The sequence below is a fragment of the Hippichthys cyanospilos genome, chromosome 13 (assembly GCF_059441005.1).
Source record: "Hippichthys cyanospilos isolate Australia breed blue-spotted pipefish chromosome 13, RoL_Hcya_1.0, whole genome shotgun sequence".
NCBI classification, from domain to species: Eukaryota; Metazoa; Chordata; class Actinopteri; order Syngnathiformes; family Syngnathidae; genus Hippichthys; species Hippichthys cyanospilos.
In genome coordinates, this window is record NC_142381.1 from 10,192,058 (window position 1) to 10,210,929 (window position 18,872).

The 18,872-nt window shown below is 37.1% G+C and overlaps 1 protein-coding gene across 1 annotated transcript in view; it reads right to left on the minus strand.

Annotated features, from left to right (window-relative positions):
• Positions 1-18,872, minus strand: part of dock2 (dedicator of cytokinesis 2) — a 97,654-nt gene that overhangs the window by 51,233 nt on the left and 27,549 nt on the right. The window contains exons 24-25 of the mRNA XM_088430721.1: positions 17,255-17,361; positions 1,081-1,223 (exon numbers count right to left, since the gene is read on the minus strand). Coding sequence (XP_088286847.1) covers positions 1,081-1,223; positions 17,255-17,361 — 250 coding nt within the window. The remainder of the gene's footprint in view (positions 1-1,080; positions 1,224-17,254; positions 17,362-18,872) is intronic.

Below are 18,872 nucleotides of genomic sequence, written 5' to 3' on the forward strand. Positions count from 1 at the left end.
AAATGGTTTCTTCCATGGTTGATACATTTATAACCTACAAAATTGCATGTTAAACAGTTGTCAGTATTGTGAGAACCTGATAAGCAACTAAACAACCACCTCTGTCTATAAACATAAGAACTTTAATCCTTTTTTTTTCACATGATGATCATCCAGTCGTGTTTGAGCCTGAATCCGCCTTGAAAGTCAGCTAAGGACAGATTATAGAGGGACTCGAAAAGATTATTGCGACCATTTATTCTGTGGTGTTTGGTGTTTGAAGCTGTATTTTCTTCCCCAGTATTTTCAGAGATTGGCAGTGGTCAATTCTATAAATATTAAATCATTATACGTACGCACTACTACTACTACTACTACAACTACTAGTATCAAAAAGTTCAAATTGACTGTCTTGGAGATGACATTTCACAATAACCTTTACAGGTGAACTTAAAGTATATGTCTGGAGCTTGGAAGGAAAATACATATGATTCATCAAGAAAAATGGCACCCAAATGAATTTAGGTTACACGGGCATTATTAGAGCAAGCTTATAAGAGCCTAAGGGAATTTTCTGTCAGACACGCCATGGCCGCCGCCATATTTGCTCCTGGAGGTTGAGCATATAACATAGAGTCGTTCAGAGGCAAGTCTGCATGCTATTAGCTGTAGCAGGATTCTTTTCTATGAACGCTATAAGTGCGCAATGCAAATTAAGCGTAAGGGTGCCTCAATAATAAGAGCAAAAACAAAATAAGCACTATTTGAGTGTGCTTTAACCTATTAATTCAGAACATAAATTCATTATAGACAGATACCTGCATAGTAGGGGTATTGACCACTTGGTGAAAACTTTACAGAGAGTAAAATGACCCAAGCAGGACAGATACATTTATCAGGTCATATAAAATTGGGGTGTGATGAGATTTTTTTTTTTTTTTTTTTTTTTTTTAAGCTTTTTGGGCCAGAAGTGCAATGAATACAAGAGGAGAATGTGCTGCCTGTCATCTACTCCATTATAGTAAAACACCCACACGTCAGCCAAACGTTGTATCTTAGTGTTGTACATTTGACTTAACATTATTTGTGTAGGCATCTTACCACATTGTCTTTGCTCAGAACCTCCAGAATGTTGTTGAGCAACTCCAGACTTTTCCTCCTTTCGTCATGTGGTCCATCGGCCATGGTGGCTAAAGCTCTGCTCAGCTCTCCCAGCATCATTGGCAACAACACGTCTCGACACTCTGGAAAGCAACCATGCAAATGGCAAGTTTAATGAGGAAAGTACTGACATAGTCAAAACATTATACACAGTTTGGGAAAGCATACAAATGTTAAACCATCAATTTATTTCTAAAAGCATTTTTTCTCAGTTAAGTAATGCTTCAAAATGCACAAACTGACACTTGTGCCCAACCTGAGGGCATAGATAGTAGAAAGACCGATGAGAAATGATGCCACCGCCATGAAAAAGAAATTTAACCCTAGCCCAAGAATGTATAATGGAGTGATATCAATCAAACGTCTGGTGCAGTTGCATGCATGTCTGCTGCTGTCAGACACGCAGCCAACACATCAATCTCGATAATGTTGCTGCCTTCCCCTTTGCTCTGATTAATCCAAATCTTCAGTTTGTTCATTTGTTACCTTAGCCTCCAACTCACTTCATCATCAAAATTAAGTCCATTAAAAAGTGAGGAAGCGTCTAATTACAGCTCTGTTACATACTTCATCGAGGCTTAAAAGACGCATCAATATTGTTTGCCTGACATTTGTTGATAATATGCGAGCCAAGGCAGATTGTTGTGAATCAATTTAAAATGTTTCACACATCATTCAACAAATAAAGGCATCATTTTTTTTAAGTTTATAAGACCAAAAGCATTGCTTTGGAAGTGGCAGGACATTTACTCTGCTTACTTTAAAGGACTTGAGCTACTTTTGTTTTCTGACAATTTACACCAGCTGCTGAGCCACAGTTTGGGGTATGTAAATGAACACAGTGTCTGGATTGGAGATGATCCAATGAAATGCTGCCAAATCACTAATAAACAGCATTTGAAGCTTTATGGCAGTTAAGTCTGAAATGAGCTGGAAGCAAATCATGCCAATTAAAGGATTAACTTGAAGATTGAACACCATTGTTGTTTTAATCTCTTTTGGAGGGGGTCACAAATTATCACTCATTTTCAATTTGATACAAATATCTCATGATACCATTTGGGGTGGGCTGTTAGCATGTGAGCGATCCCACTGGAAAAAAAAAAAAAAAAGCTTCCTATCTGATTTTGATTAAAGAAACATTAAGGACGTACAGTATACTACATTTCAAATGTGAGTTGCCACATCATAACCATAAAATAATATTTCTTATGAGACCAAAGAAAGCTGGACCACTACAATAAGTTCTCAACATTTAAACAATCAGGCTTTATGGACAATTTTATTTATTGTGTATTGTGTACGGCTGTCTTATTTGTAGAGCACTATAATTAGTCAAGTAATATACCTAAATGGAAATTATGGGGTCAACAAGATTGATGCCTTTAAATCATGTTGCGGAAATCAACTTCCACTTTCTTCCAACGTGTAACTATTTCGTTTTAAAGTGCAATAGTTTGTAAATTGCCACAAATTTAGGTTAGGTAATACAATTTTAGCAAAAAGCATTAACAAAGGGAAAAAAAATGAAAAATAAAATGTCTCTAGTACGTACAGATCTTCATATATGTCATTGCAATGTATAACATGTACTTAAAATGTTGAATTTTATGAAAACAAATGCATAAAATGTGTATATCAAATATAAACTACCATGTATTTACTGTAATTGTGGGAACATAAATTTCATTGAATCTCCCTTCAAGTGAATCAAAGTGCATGTCAGCAATATGTTAATTAATGGTATTTAGAGTACAATACCTCACAAAAGTTGAAAATGCAACATTTGTGAGAACAATTTTAGTTTTAATGAAAGTAATTCACACAAAAAAAAAATCACATCACTAATTTCAGTAGATTACATTAGTACAAAATCCGGTCACATTCAGGGCACTGTACAGTATCTAGCATTCAATTATGAGGCCAATTGATCTCTCGCATTCTTTTCATCTAAATCACTGCTCTCTACATCATCAAGCCACCCACACAGACCCTTTCATCCTCTCCTTGTAGACACAGGTATAGAAACTAGATACACCCATTAAAAGCTCATCTTGGCTAATGCTTGTTAGGTGCGTTATTAACTGAGCTGAGACTGCTGGCCTCCCACCCCTTGGGAGCTGGGAGTGTGCGTCACAATGTGCCCTCCGTGCCTTCTAGAAAATATAGAATCCAACATAAAGAACAAGTAGAGAACAAGAAGGAAAATTATTGACAATTATTCTTAAAAGTAGTTGAATTTGACTTATGGTAGGTAACATATTCAATTCCAAAGACATCCTGAGGAGGAAACTCATTTCAGCAGGTTGTATTCGGGATCTCGTTCTTTTGGTCATTACCCACAGCTTGTGAGTGCAGGAATGCAGATCGACCGGTAAATCAGACTCACATCTTTACCATAAAAGACCAGTAAAGAGTCTGCATGTAATTATATGTCTTTGGGAGTGAAGGAGTTAAAATGCATACAGAAACTGTGCAACTGTGAACTGTGAAACCAGTCATATTCAAAGATGAGGAACATCATTGGATCGATGACATCCAAAGCAGAATACAGTAATAAATTGTGCACAAAATACAGTTTGATAAGATAAAGAAATGAACGCAGTGATGCTGAAAAGGAGCTAGACTGTGTAAACATGTCCACTTCATTCTTTCTAATCAATAAAAGTATGGGGCAGAGTTTTGTTTTTGCTTTTTACTTTTAATCAGGACAGAGGAACTTGTACACTTGATTAATCTGTCAAATTCATGAACAAATCATCTTTTTTTTTTCCATTTGTGGCGGTGATAACAAAGGCTTGTGTGCCAGTGCTGCATCGTTTGTACAAGCGTGACAATTAATCCGTCTGCCTTCCGGTGGACAACTACATGCTTCATTAATCAACTCACATGAGAAGTTCACTCCCTGGTGAAATCCCAATCCAGTCTTTCCACACGTCCATCACTCGAGAAAATAATCTTAGGTGATATTGGCTAAAGGAGGAAACCAGGTGAGATGTGGGTTTGGCTGAAAGGATTTGCTGCACTTTAACAACACAGAAGCTTTTCTTGATTAGGAAAGGTGCCACGCAATCACAACTGAACTCATAAATAAAATCTGCACTGAGCTATAAAAGTGGTGAAGGATCGAAGAGTACATTTCCAAAAGTGCTACACTCTATAAATATTGCACGTTAGAGGGGTAAGGGAACAGTGTTTCTGAACGGGTTTTGTAGCTACAGGACATTTTAGCGTTACTTGTGTCTCTTTTTGTTGGATCCGACTCAAACTAATGACTCTGTCAGTTGCCATAAAAAAAGCTGCTTCTGATGTGGAAAAGAAGCAAATGTCGAGAGAGGGGGTTTCAGATGGAGTGTAGCAGTTTGTCCAATTACAGGTTGACAAGGAACTGTTCTTCCCAATTACACTGTAAATGTTTCCATCCAGGACCTCTCTTTCAGTGTTTTCTGCTTTGATTTTTAATTTATTGGTAATGTAGTGCTTCACAGAGCCGGCCCGTCTGTCACCAGTGTGGCATTGATTCCTGCTCAATATTTTTTACCCAGTCTGATGCAAGGCTAAAATGCAAATACCGTGTATGGATAGATAACGGATGGATTTTATAAAGGTTCCCTTCACAATACAACAAGAGTAGCCTGCCTTAGGCTATTTTTTACTTTTCGCTGCATGTCTATGCACCTAATTCTGATTCAGGGTCCATCGCTTCTATTATTTGACTGTTCTTTATAGCTTCTTAAAAGCCACGCATAGTTTATAAAACTCTGCTTACATCTTTTGCGTACCTGAAATAACCCCCTCTCAAATCTCTAAATCATGTTCCTTAAATTAATTGAAGGCTCTAGATTGAAAACAAGTGTTGAATTTGACTGCATGTTTACATGTAATCCTAAAACAAAGCCTATGTTGCCATTTACCTTGAAAAAAGTAAATTAGTTACTGATTACTTGCTGGAAAATGTGACTTAGTTTCTTTCCTGAATATTTGCTTTGAAAAAGTAGCAAAGTTAGATAAGTTACTTTAATTTTATATATTAAGCAGTTACAGGTTAAGCAGTTACATTACTGCTTAACATGAACATGACAACCGTTTTTTCCACTTGGTAGAAAGTGTGTTTTTACTGTGACGTTTTTATGCAAAAATTAAATAGACAGCATCCTGTTAGACTTGATTGAATTTCAACTGAAAAATAAGTTTTTTGACCTTCCGGCACACATATTTGCTACTTGTTTTTAATTAAAATACAAAAGCCAGTCTCTAGACCTATGAAAAAAAATATATTTAATAGTTTCTGTAATAAAAGCAAGCTTACTTGACATTTTAAATACTTAATGTTCTGTTTTATAACTGCTCATGACTGTAATTGCTTACATCTTGACAACATTATGATGTCCCTCACACATGAATGTTAATTTGAATTCTCATCCAATAATTCATTTCACTGAATTTGTAGGTCCGCTTTTGAAGTGTTCTATAATGTAAAGTTATTTCTTTAGAGATTTTAATGAGTACTGTAATGTAATGAATTTGGTTACATTTTGTATTTTGTCATTCTTTACTAAATTTACATTGCACTGTGATTGAGAAGTGAGTGCTTCTCTTTGAACATTTGTCAATTATTTCTCATTGGTGCTTCCTGTATGCTACTAAGTGTAGTAGTCATTTGAGTTTATTCCAGAATTTTCAATGTTTTGAAGCTCATGCACATTCAAAAGCAAACAATCACTACATTTTACAAAGTAAGTTAATTCTGACTTATTTGCAGGAAATAGTTACATAGGTCATTACTTGAACATTTGCACCTCTAGGAAAACTCATTACTCGAGAAGTTGCACATTTAGGAAAACCTAAGCATAACCCTGGATGCACCCCATCTAACATCAACCGCTCAGCTGGGATTGGCTTAAAATATTTATGACAGTGGTTCTCCATCATTTTTACTGATGTACCCCCTGTGAAATGTATTTTTAATCCCCCCAAACCAAGACAAAGCATTTTTGGTTGGATGAAAAAATATGACTCAGACCGCTGTTGCCTCCATGTGAGATTTTAACTTAACAAATTAACTTTGAGAGTACATTTAGACTAGATGGATTTTATTCAGAAACTCGGGGATAGATTGCGGAGCATACTTTACATGTTTTTTTTTTCAGCTCATCTGTGAAAAACATGCCATTAACGACAATGTGCACCGGTATAAAACTTAACAAAATGAAGGCGTAAGATGTTTTGCAAAAAAGTCCATAATACACAATTTATCCAAAAGTTGCTTCATGTTCCGTTTAATTTGCTCTTGAATTGAAAAGAAAAATGTTCTGTTCCCATCACAACATAAAAAAATTATTAAATTAGATTTGCTAATACCTTGAGAAACCCCATTAGAAAAATTCAAACAAAGTATATATGGGTGGCCTTTTTGCTTTATTGGATAGACATGCGATTAGTCAAATAGTTCATTTAAATCACACCTAATTTTTTAACGATTTAATCAAGTTCAAAAACTTAATCTCCAAGGTATGGCTCAGCATGTCTGACACAATCAAGGATCTAACTACAGTTTGTACTGATTTGTGTTGCAAAGCGCTCTCTCACCGACTTGCTCAAGCTGCACAGTGGCCCAAGGGGCTCTTACTCGTGCAGGAACACCATCTACACTGGTGTGTACCTTCAAGGTCACATTGTTTAAGTGACTGTTCTCAAGTGATTGCTCTTTCAAGAAAAGTGCCTCTCCAGCTGGCCATATACTGTACAACGGCTACCCTGAATACATACCTCTTCAAATAAAACCTCATCATTGTTCCAATCCACTCATAATGACTTTGTACCGGTTTGGCAATACTTTGAAAACGTTATAGCATTTTCATCCACTTTTCCTTTTTGTTGGTCTTTATGCTTGCTGTATTTGGACTGTTTCTTCCACTCACCAGCCACAACAATGTTTTTTGATTGCAGGTGTAGCTGTGGCCAACGGGTGTACGCATTACTTTCTCATTCCCCAATCATACGCTTTTGACTTTTCACTTTTGTTTCAAGACTTTGTACCTTGTTCCAACATAAACCTTTATGTTCCCTGAAACATCTTCAGACAACTTCTCCCCTGCGGATGTGGACATCCTGCCGGCATTATTTGTCATGGTTAACAGACCCAAACCAAAGTCAAGAGTCTGAGTGCAAAATGTGTGCAAAATGAGTGCAAAAAGTAGTTCTATGAATAAACAGACATGTTATTACACACTTCGAGGTCGGCATTAGCTTCTGCCATCTAGTTGGCTGTACAAATACATTATTAAATGTTGTCATGCTGCAGATGACAGATTTAGGCACTGACAGTTTAGAAGTAGGGAAACATACACAACATGTAGAATGGTGCAGCTTTGCATTTATTAATCTAAAATGTGACTTGGCTGTCACAGTTGGGTCCTCATATGTCCAAAAATAAATTAGTACATTCTTGTATTCTAAATCTGCATTTAATTCCCTTTAAAATAAATGTATCTCAAAAACTCAGATTGTTCAAATGAAAATTTACATTGTCTGGTGTCTGGATCTCTTAACAACGACATTTCTTTACTTTTAGGCTGTATGATAACATTATAGTTTTTTTTTTTTTTTAATTATATTTATTGGTATGTCCATTTATAGAAAGAAATATCATTTGAGGTGAGAATCTGTGGCTTAGCTAATGCAATCCATCTTAATTTGTTTGGCACTTTAAAACAACCACAGCTGATCAAAGTTGTGATTTACACAAAACTTTAACTGCTGATTTGCGGACACTTTTGCCAGAGTTTTGTGCTTGTGAAAGAAAATCACCCAAAGTGAAAAAGCATGACAACAATAACAACTGTTAATGGTAATGGCACTATAGTCGCATGACAAAAAAATTGTTAATTTCCTCATGTATTAATCTATGTGATTAGAGATCCTAAACTATATTTGTGCACCAAAAACACGGTGAATTTTGTATTATAAATTTCACTCTGAAAAAGTGATCCAAGTTTATAAAGGGTCACATTTAAAGGTAAATTTGATTTATAATTGAGTAAATTCAAGTATACATTACAATGTATTCAATGTAGACAGGGACAAACTATGGTCTTTTTAGGTCATTAAAAAACATTGCGTTGAGGGACTAGCATGGAAACATGGATTGCATTGGATGTAGAATATTGGATGGAAACAGTGATTCACTAGAATGTTTTTGTATTTAGCCTCGATGTAGCATTTTTTAAGACTAGTTATAATAGTACCCTCGGACTTGTATACTATATGTTTCATGGGCCTCACTAATCAGTGCTGAATGTGCACAAAACAAGACATGAAAGATGCATACGGAACTTTTTTAATGAAGCGGCTGATGCCTTTGAAAGTGCACTTTTGGGATAAATAAAGTGATATGATTACAAAATGACATACTGTTGTGTGGCATGTGCATTGGTGCAGGGGATTCATGGATTTATTGGTCCTAACTCTAGAAGGATAAACCAAGGGTGCATTAATCCACTTCTTTTATTGTATCATTGCTTTTTCACATGCTGGAGTTGGTTTGCAATTAAAGGCTGAACAGTGTTTCTCTGGATTGTTTCTCTGCCATATCAACGCCTTCATTTGCAACATATATAATAGAACACTGAAAAACTGCATCGTACATTGCTGGCACAATTTTTGCAAGTTGAAAGTACTTTCTTCTGCATAGCAGCATTTGTATTCCCAACGATTTGTCTGTCTCTCTGTGCAGAAATACACCTCTGCCTGCCCTCACTAAAGTAGCAGCAATGTTGTCAGTAGGTCACAAATCTTTTCTTTTTTTTCTTTTTTTTTCCGGGGGGCAGATTTCAAACGGAAAAACATTTTTATTTCTCCTTCTGTCTTCCCTGTTATGTTTGTTGTTGTTGTCTTTTTTTGTTTGTTTGTTTCAGCTTCCCTGCATGCGTACATTTTTAGAAAGATTCCAATATACTTGACGAGTGAGGTCCCAAAACTGTGTTCAACTGAATGACGGGGTGTTTATAAACACATGGTTAGTCAATGTCAAGCAGAAACAAAGTAATTCTTGGAAGAAGCATGAGTGTTTGGTGCAGAGTCCTCTCACTGTTTGGTGATGATTAAATGTCTTTCTCAGCAAAGTGTCCATACGTCTTTGTCAGGGTGGGCATTTTTACCCGTTTTTTTTTCATCTACCTGGCTTGCCTATCCATTCTCACTTTGCTTAAGCAGCACCTGCACTAGAAACATCTTGGTTCAGCATTTGTCACAGAAATTAGTACACAAATACAATATAGGTAAACACGCAATTGTTTCATTCCATTATAATTTCACAGAATCAGCACAAAGCTGGCTTGCAACAAGTGAATAAATGTTCCTCAGATATTTGGGCATGTGTGGGATGAGGACCACAAATGATTATTTTTTTTTAATTAGAATTATGTTCCTGATATCTTACAGCAAATGCCACCGAGACAATTATTTTTAATATCAGTGAAAAAAGGAGAAACACTTTCGACCTCGCAGAATATAACCCAGTTGGTGTGATTTATTGCAGTCGCGGACACATGGTTCAAGTGCATTTGAATCCACTTTTGCTAGTCAAACCGCGTGGGCACAAGTTGAGGCACAAAGGGGCTCTTAATCACAGAAGTGTGTGGGGAATTATATAAATCGAAGCCATCAGAGTATGTCTGAAAGTAACTTGTGTATAAGCAAGCACATTAGTTTGTGTTTGCCCCGAGTGGAGCTGAGGGAGCGATGGCGGATTGATGCACTTACTGCAGCAGTGCACTGCAACAAGGATTGCATACAGAAAGCTGGCATTAGTCTCACGTCATCTGCCAGCAGAATGCTGTCTGGCAGAATGAGCAACATTTACAGTCGCATTTATTTTAGCTGGGGGGGCTGCTATGTGCCTCTCAACCATGTCACTTCCTAATCCTCTCAGCCATTAACATCCTTATTTGACTGTGTGCATGGTGTACATTCTATCACATTAGGTGCAACTGCATAAGCTAACAACATAAAAAAAAAAAAAAAACGAAGGCCATTAAAACTCTGCTTTTAATTAAATAGTAATGAGAACTAACCTTGCGTAAAATGGCACACTGTGTACTGTAACTACCTCTGACCTGAGCAGATTTGACAACAAAAAAATGTTTTGCTTAGGGTGAAAACAAAAAGGAAAACATACCCCAGTAAAAACAATGTGACCCAAACTATCACGTTTGTAAAGGTCAATTTCCACAAGTATTCATCAAATGTTTGCTTGGATTTTATCAGCATGATTGAGCAAAACATAACACCTAGCTTGCTGATGTCATCTACAGTGTGTCGTTAATCTGAGGAACAGAAAACTACATCTTAAATGAACATAGCCTCATTAGTGAGTTAACAAGAAAAAATGCAATTACCGTATAAATCAAATTGCAAGGGTTACTAAAGACTAACCTTATTAACAATTTAGGTTATGTACTAGCTTTGAGGCTGCTGTTGGTTTGCCCTTCCAAGCAGTTTACCTCACGTAACATATTCTTTTCTATTAACATTACCCGTTCAAACTCTGACAGTCTAGGAGGCTAAAAAGATCCTTCAAGCAATTTACATGGTTTTCTCAATCGATTGGCCTTAGTCAAATGACATGTAAGGGTCTGTTAGTGTTGCTGTTGGTGCTGTTTCTTCTCAGAAGTGGGAAGTCATGGTGACATTTCCGATAGAATGAACACAATTTGGTGCAAATCATAACAAAAAAGTGGATAGACTTTTACATTTTTAATCAGTACCTAAACTGAAATGAACTTTGGTTAAATGGAACCTTGGAAAAATAACAAATACATTGTTGTCCTTTTGTTAGAAGGAGACAACTCTGCCTTCCACCCCAATCAAGAACCTTGATTGGTTCTTTTTTTTCCTCAATTGTGCAGATGTTGTGGCCAATAGTTGTACATTTTTAAACTTGGGGCTCGATCTGATGGGCTTATTAAAAATAAATAGGCATATTTCCAAGAGTTGTAGCTCAATTTGATATCTTATTACTGAGCTTCTGGTGTATCCACGGTAGCAATTATAAAAGGTGCCGCTCAAGCTGAGCTTCATTATTTCCTGCTATCTATTTGCTTGGAATTAATGACACCGCTGATAAATATGTATTCAGGTATTCTGTTTCTTAATGTGTCTCTAAATACTTCTTAATGTTTGATAACAACTTCAGTAGGACTAAACCATCTTTTAATGCTGATTTAAGTCAAGATGCCATTTTCCCTCGAAAAGCCATAGAACTATGGAATATTGTACTAGCCTTGCAATCAAATGGAAACAAATAGCAAATTATCATTTATCATAATTATGTGCAAGTGCACGCTGCATTCTTTCAGTAGCCCATGTTCATTTTTGAGTGCGCCATTGACTTGACAATTGTAAAACTGAGAATAGGGTTCAACTTTCTTTTCCTCGACAGATTAATTTCCCAACTGTAAATAAAAGAGACCATTTTATTGAAATTGGAACTATCAAGTTGTTAACCAGTAAAACAATAAACTTAATCAAATAACAAAATAAATCCAGAATATGGTCAATAACTCATTTGTGGGCAAACGCATTTTTATGGTCACAATTTATATTCCTAATTCTGTCAGTACTATTTTACAAGGACCGGTTTGTAGGCCTTGAGAGAAGCCAAATGTGACGTCAACTTTTTACAATACAAGCAGTAGCAATTAAATGAGAGAAAGTAGTCAGTTACACAACTACAAGGAGTTGTTTTAATGATTTATACCCCTAAAAACACTATGAGTATTCCAGTGATATGTCCATGTGCTATGCTCTGAACTGCACAAAGGATAATGACTCTCAAATAAAAAAGTTGAGTATAAAATAATCATAAGTGGCACGTTAAAAGCATCTGTGTTTTTTTCACAGAAGGCCTTTTTGTCACATCCCGCTCGGTTATTTGCTGATTTGCTGATTTGTTTTGACGTCCAAAGTTCTCTGATGTGGAAAAGCACACTGTGTCATTAAATCTGGACCTTAATGTCAATAACGTAGATTGGAGGTACAAGCGCATGCCCACTCTGTGCTGATTAAATTCTGACAATAATGAGGTAACAGCACATCACACATCCATATTCATCAAGCTCTCACATTCATTCGTTCAGCATTCTCAACAAGAAATATATAGGTGTGGGTGTGAGCAATGTCAACAAGTGATGCAGGCAATGTAAGCAATTTGGATAATGAGATTGCTCCTCTTGCGAAAAAGGAATATGAATAATGCGTTCCAGATGAGAGCAGTGCATTATTTTGCATTTTAAAGGTTATTATTTTTTTGTCACAATATAGTGACACCAATAGCATTAGATTAAAATGTAGATGAAAAGTGATCAACCGCCGCCTTCGATTGCTGTAGCATACTGGATTAGAGCTAATTTTGAAATAACAGTGGTAAACAAACCCTCAGAATTTTCCTTCGAGGCTTCCCCCTCTTTCTCGTTATCTGTTTCTCCCCTTTTATCTGCCTCATTGCTCCGATTACAAATGACACTTCGTCTTAAAAGAGACAAATAGAAACTTGCAAAAGTGACGCTTGACAAGTATTACTGTGCCAGAGCAATGCGACGGCCCTCAGATCCTCATGTTTTTCTTCTTTTTTCATCCTTGTTCAATTTCCTTTCCAACAATACCTTCCGTAATTCCCCACCTGTGTATAGGACACACTCTTAATTTTAGGGTCTAATTCGGGTATTTTCTATTTTACTGTGTATGGGACGCACAAGAGTTTGACGACAATGTAAAAACTACAGCAAAACTGAATATATCTCATATTTTGTGAATTCTTCATATTTTCTTGTGTTCTTGTTAAGCGGTCAGTGATTGCCGCACCAGTGTAATGTTGAATGTGCTCAAAGCAATTGTTTTCCTTTTTCTTGCGACATAGTTTAGCTTGATTTTGACTTAGTTACCCAAAGTTGAGCACCATCTGTATTCCATCAAGTTTATGACTGTGTGTATATGCCAAAAAATTCCGCATTATCAAATCGGTGTACACCGTTCCGTACTTTGCCACTCTTAATTGAATCAGCTGTAGACATCATAAGTTCTCCGTTTTAGTCATATTCCTGCACGTGAACAAGGGTGGATGTTGGTTCAGTCTGCTCGCTTCTTTTATTGAAAATAATGCCATAACAACCTCAGCCAACACTTGCTGTTGTTACGGCCGATATAAAAAAACTTGGCTTATTTGGCTGACACACTAATCTTCCTCGAATGGTATTCAAAAAAAAAAAGGAATTTAATGTTTGAGTTACCATATAACGGACACGAAAGTATTTTTGTCCTCCAGTTTTGAAAAAAGTGCATATTATATTTGGGGAATTACAGTAATTTGTGAAGGCTGACACAGTAGTTCTTGGAATAAGAGTTCAAAGGTAGGCAGCCACACCACTTTTTGCCCAATGTTAAAATATGGCAGGCCGTCACTCCCAAACCTATACTCCAATTGACCAAATATTTTAAATATTTTGTTGCACCATCAACAGATAAACCAAGTTTCATCAAAGTCAAAATTGGCTTTGCTTTCCTCAACTTGCACACGTGCTACTATACAAACCCAAACATTACTATCATAATGGTTTCTATATGTGATATGATGGACTACAACATGTCTTTATGAAGACCGTTATGCGGCCTTTTTATAGGTTATCATTTGGTTGAGTAGGTGAAGCCCACGTTGCTGCTGGTGAGCTTCATTTTGCATAATAATTGAAATGTTCTGTTGAGTATCATACACAAGTACTCAATCATGGAACCTCTCCAATACACTGTCAGTGGTTTTGACATTTTTCCCTGGTGAGGCTGCTTGGCAGGCCAGCTAAGACAGGCAGGTGGAGCTATGAAATATGTACCTGCAGTACAGTGATAGGACACCGGGGGCCATTAATGACTATGAATATATAATTTAGCTCTGCTGCATATTTCAACCTCCTGGGTGATAGCAATCCTTGCATACAAGCCATCTTATTATCATCCCTATGCTAAAATCCATCTCAATTACACCCGGTGCCATGCCTTATTTGGCAAGGCAAGAAATAAATAAGTAGTTATGCAAGTACGGGATGGGAAGAAGCGAGCAGAGGGACGAAGAAATGTTGCTGACCCCTGACATATCGATCAAGGTAACCACAAAGTACAACATCAATTGGTTGGTCATTTCTTAGTGAACACTGTGAGCCCCTGTTTAGCTTTCCTGCCAATTTGTCTATGTACTCATTACTTATCTTCCTTACAGGGCTCCCTTGCAGTATATTACTGCAGACGGTAGATGCTGTATTCTTAATTAATCATTGGATAAGTCACCTCACCTCACCTCATTTTTTTTTTTTTTTTTTTTTTTTTACATGGGTTGCTGTACAGATTTTGTTCAAACATTCATTGTTAAAAGCATGGTACCCGTAAAGCAGTTTGGTTATCACTTCTTTACTTTTTAAACTGTGTGTTAACTTAAAGCTAGCTTAGTTTGGTAGGGTATATTCTACAGTGAAATGCACAAAGTGTGTCTTCTTTGTTTTCAAACTTAACTTGGAGAAACGATACACAACCTGAAGCAAGCACTGTGTTATTGAATTGCAGAGTTCAGACTATTCAGCCAGCTGAAGAACAGAAATTTACTTGAGTAAAATATTGGCATAAATATAAAACCCTCAATTAAAAAAAAAATTTCATACACTTTCATTGTTTCTTTATCGTGATTTTTTTTCCTGTAAAAAACAACTGGCCGCTCATGAAAACTTAAAAATTCTGACTCATTGTTACATGCGTTTTATCTTATCTTTTCACAGAACTTATAACTTGAGAGGGAGGTTTTGCTCTGAGACTGTACCCCAAAAATGTACAATATACAATGTTTGACATGCAAAGTGCTCTTTTTTCAATGAGAAAATAACAAACTTCCAATGAAACTGTTTAGACCAAAGCTCTGGAAAAGCCCATCTTTGTCTCTCTTCTTGCCAGTGACTCTCTAAGTTTGGTCACAAAGTTAGCAGAGTTCAATTGCCGCAGGAAGTATCTAAGTTAAGTTTCGTTTTTAAAATGCTTTATAGAATATCATTTGGAAGTCATCAAAACGGTTTTTATTTGAAGCGTGGCTGTCATTTTGGCCCAACATACAGCTGTGCTCACGTCCATTAATCAGTCTTGTATCCCCTGCCTTGCTTCAACAAGCAGCTGTTGCCTCCTCCTCATTCTCCTACCATTCGTCTTTGTCATTCCCTCACTTATCTCTGCGCCTTCCCCTGTGTTTACTGTCACCACTTCTTTTGCTGCTCAAATTATTTAGACAAAGGTTATAGCTTTCTTATTTTTCATAGCGCTTCTTTCAGGCTTCCTTGTTCACCTTTGACTCACCGGGTCTCATCGCCTTCGCCAGTGCCGAATTCCATCTCATTCAGCTTCGGAGGAGTTCATCTTCAACAATGATCTTGGAGTGACTTCAATGTATTTGGTAAAAAATGAGTTCATTCCGGCTAATTTTTGATCGTGTGCAGGGACGCAAGAATCAGGGTGGCAAAATGGTTCAATTTGGGCCTACGCCATTCCCTCTCTACTCTTGCACTTTTTCATTATTGTGCTCTTTACCGTTCATGTGCAACTCTTCCCTCTCTCTCACCCAACCCCACTTCTCTCCTCTCCAGGTGACAGAGCGCGAGGGCGCTGACAGCTGGCCCGAGAGGACAGCCTGTCGTCTCCACCCTGGGGGAATCAATCATCCCAGTCAGGATCAATACAAAGGGGCCGAATATGGTACTGGCTATACGGACTTGGCTGGCCGCTGACTGATGGGTGGAATCATAAGCTTGAGCACATGCATAGGAATTTACAGAAATGCACAGACAAGACTATGCAATGTGTCACGTAAGTAGATAAACACCAGGATCAATGCCACACATACTGTATTAGTTGACTGAGTCACTCCTTTTAACCTAATTTAGCTTTGCGCAATCTACTCCAAATTCTTACAGTCTTCTTCCTCTGCTAGGGGCTCATTATGTGCACACTTATCACGTCAGCATTAAAGCAGCACATTAGCTGTCACAATGGTGTCTTCAGCAGACAAACCAACACTTATCAGCCCACTGGGTTCAAATTAGCCGGATGTAATGAGGCTGCATAAGGCGAGGGTAGGTGAACTCTGCTTGATCACTCATGTGTTTTGCTCTTTTAAAAAGCTACTTGTGGTGTCACGCCATATCCGGTGAATTATTTAAAATGTGGAGGTGCTGCGGTGTAATGTGTTAACATAAATATATCAAGCAAAAGTGCTCTGAAAAAACGTCCTGTCTTGTTTACCCAAAACGTTAATACCTTTTCTTTTTTAGCACTGCAACATTAATATGCAGCGCACTGCATCTACTGAGACATGAATGATGTCCTCATTTTCCTTTCAATAGACTTTCTGAAATTCTCTGTCTGGGTGCAGAGCATGTCAAATCATAGGACATAATTTAACTAGAACACCAATCACTATCAGCATTACTAGCATTATTGTCTTTGTTGTAATTTGTAGCTGTGCACATTAGGAATTGTTGCCCACCATTAACAGTTTTAAAGTTTAGTCTGAAAGTATAATGGTTAAAGAGCCTTGCTGATTTTGTGACTCTTACAGATGCATAAACATTATTTTGGTAAACTACCGCTGTTGTATTAGGGCAGCTATTGCTAACTCCTCATGTTGGCCATTGTTCACCTTTAGGTGTACTGTACAAACTTTACCAGTAGGCAATATCTTTATCCAGAACACTTTTGTGAATTGAGGAGAAAAAAAGTAAGATTGTCAGATAGTATTAGCATTAAACACTGAGCTGTATAAAGATAAAACCTTCAGTCCAAAGAACTCCCTTACTGGTCGTAAAGAGCGGAGTGAACAGCTGTCTGCCCGTTCCTGTTTGCTGGGCACAAATTATTCACGACACATATAATGGCCTGTTCAATAGGATATAAACATTAAGTGAGAATCAACTAAGGCTCTGGAGGATTTTCCAATGGTCTACTATTGTGTTTGGTGCATGTTTTTTTTGCTCTTTCTTTTTCACAATCAAACAGAATACTGTCTTCAATTGGAATAAAGAAAGACACAAACCTGGTCGTTGGAAAAGTTGACTTCTAACAATTTCAGTCATTGAGGCCACTTTCTGTTTCTGGAGTTTCTCAGGTGGGATGCAGGAATAAAAGTCATGCAGCAACTGGCTGGAAGGAGAAAGCAAGCAAAATATCGTAAAGCTTTTTGTCCCTGTATGATCCCAACATTGATTACCTGCGCAAAAAAAAAAAAAAAAATCACTTAAATTATACATTAGAGAGGAGCAGAGTACAGACAGAACTCGAGCTGATATAACCCTTAACTAAGCTATATTTTGATATTGTTGAAAACATCAAAAATGTTTTTTTTTCTACATGGAGAATAAATCACAGAAATTTGAAATTATATCCAATAGGGATATAAGATGTCCATTTGTAAAAAAAAAATACCTAAAAAAATATACAAAATCATATAAAATTATGCAAGTAGTTTTTTTTTTTTCATTCCTCCTTCTGATTATTAGTTCCTAATGAGTTGTATAAAAGTACTGAGGATAATTGATGTCAACAGTAATTGCAATTACTGGTACTTTAATTTATTTTGCGTGGAAGTACAACTATAATCAAGTCAGCTTATGCTGCATTTCTTATTTGTCGATGTTCATCACATTCACCAAGAATAACAACAGGCGTGTCCTGGTAACATTAGCATCTTGCAAAGTTGGGAATTTGCAACAATGATAATGGAAAGCCATCATATGTCAGTAAGATATTAGCATACATTTAAAAACATGAATTCTCAAGCTTAGCATGAAGTCACTATGTGCAGCACAGGAATGAGCTTGGCTGTTTACGCCCCCATGAAAACAAATGAGCTCCAACTTTAATGAGGGCAATGTTTTAAGTCATGCTTCTCCCAGATTCAATCTCAGAGCAATTAAATTGGGCGTTCACAAGCCCTGAAGGAACACCGCAGACCTGAATGCTCAGTCAGTGTGTTGGAACTCCTTATAAAACAAGCATGCTGGTACTTCTCATATATTTTATTTAGTTGAGTTGAAATATAAATCATTTGTTTGCCAAGTGTAGTGATGATACTAAAGCACTACCGATATATCTGGAGGTACACTTCAAACAAAAAAAAAGTGTTATCGTAACACTCCAGTAATCAAGACATTATTATTGGTCATAATCGACAATTGCACTCATTACTTACTAACTCTTTGGGAGTTCACATCCGGCAGCTAGCCGTTTCAACGCAAACTCTTAGCCTGCAAACCAGACTCATCGCTGCATCAGTAAATGAGTCTTAGCACCATCACCATGAAGTATATTTCTGACACTAGACAAACCTGAAGAAACAGTAGGTTTAAAGTCTCAATTTTGTTCCCGAGCTCATCCTAAAGTCACATTTTTGTTGTTATTTTTTTAGACCAGCAAGCCAATTTTTTGGAGTCATGTTTATGTCAATCGCACAGCTGTTATCAAAAATTGAGGTGTGTAGTGCCGATTCAGTTTTGACAAACAATGATCAACAGCTACATGGAGAAAAGAAAGTGAGTACCGTACTTTCTCACACAGTTGACTGTAGAGGCATTCAATGACCACTCACAAAGTAGGACATCTCAAAAGTCAACCAAATTACTACTCTAATTGAACCCAACAGCAATGTCCAGTCC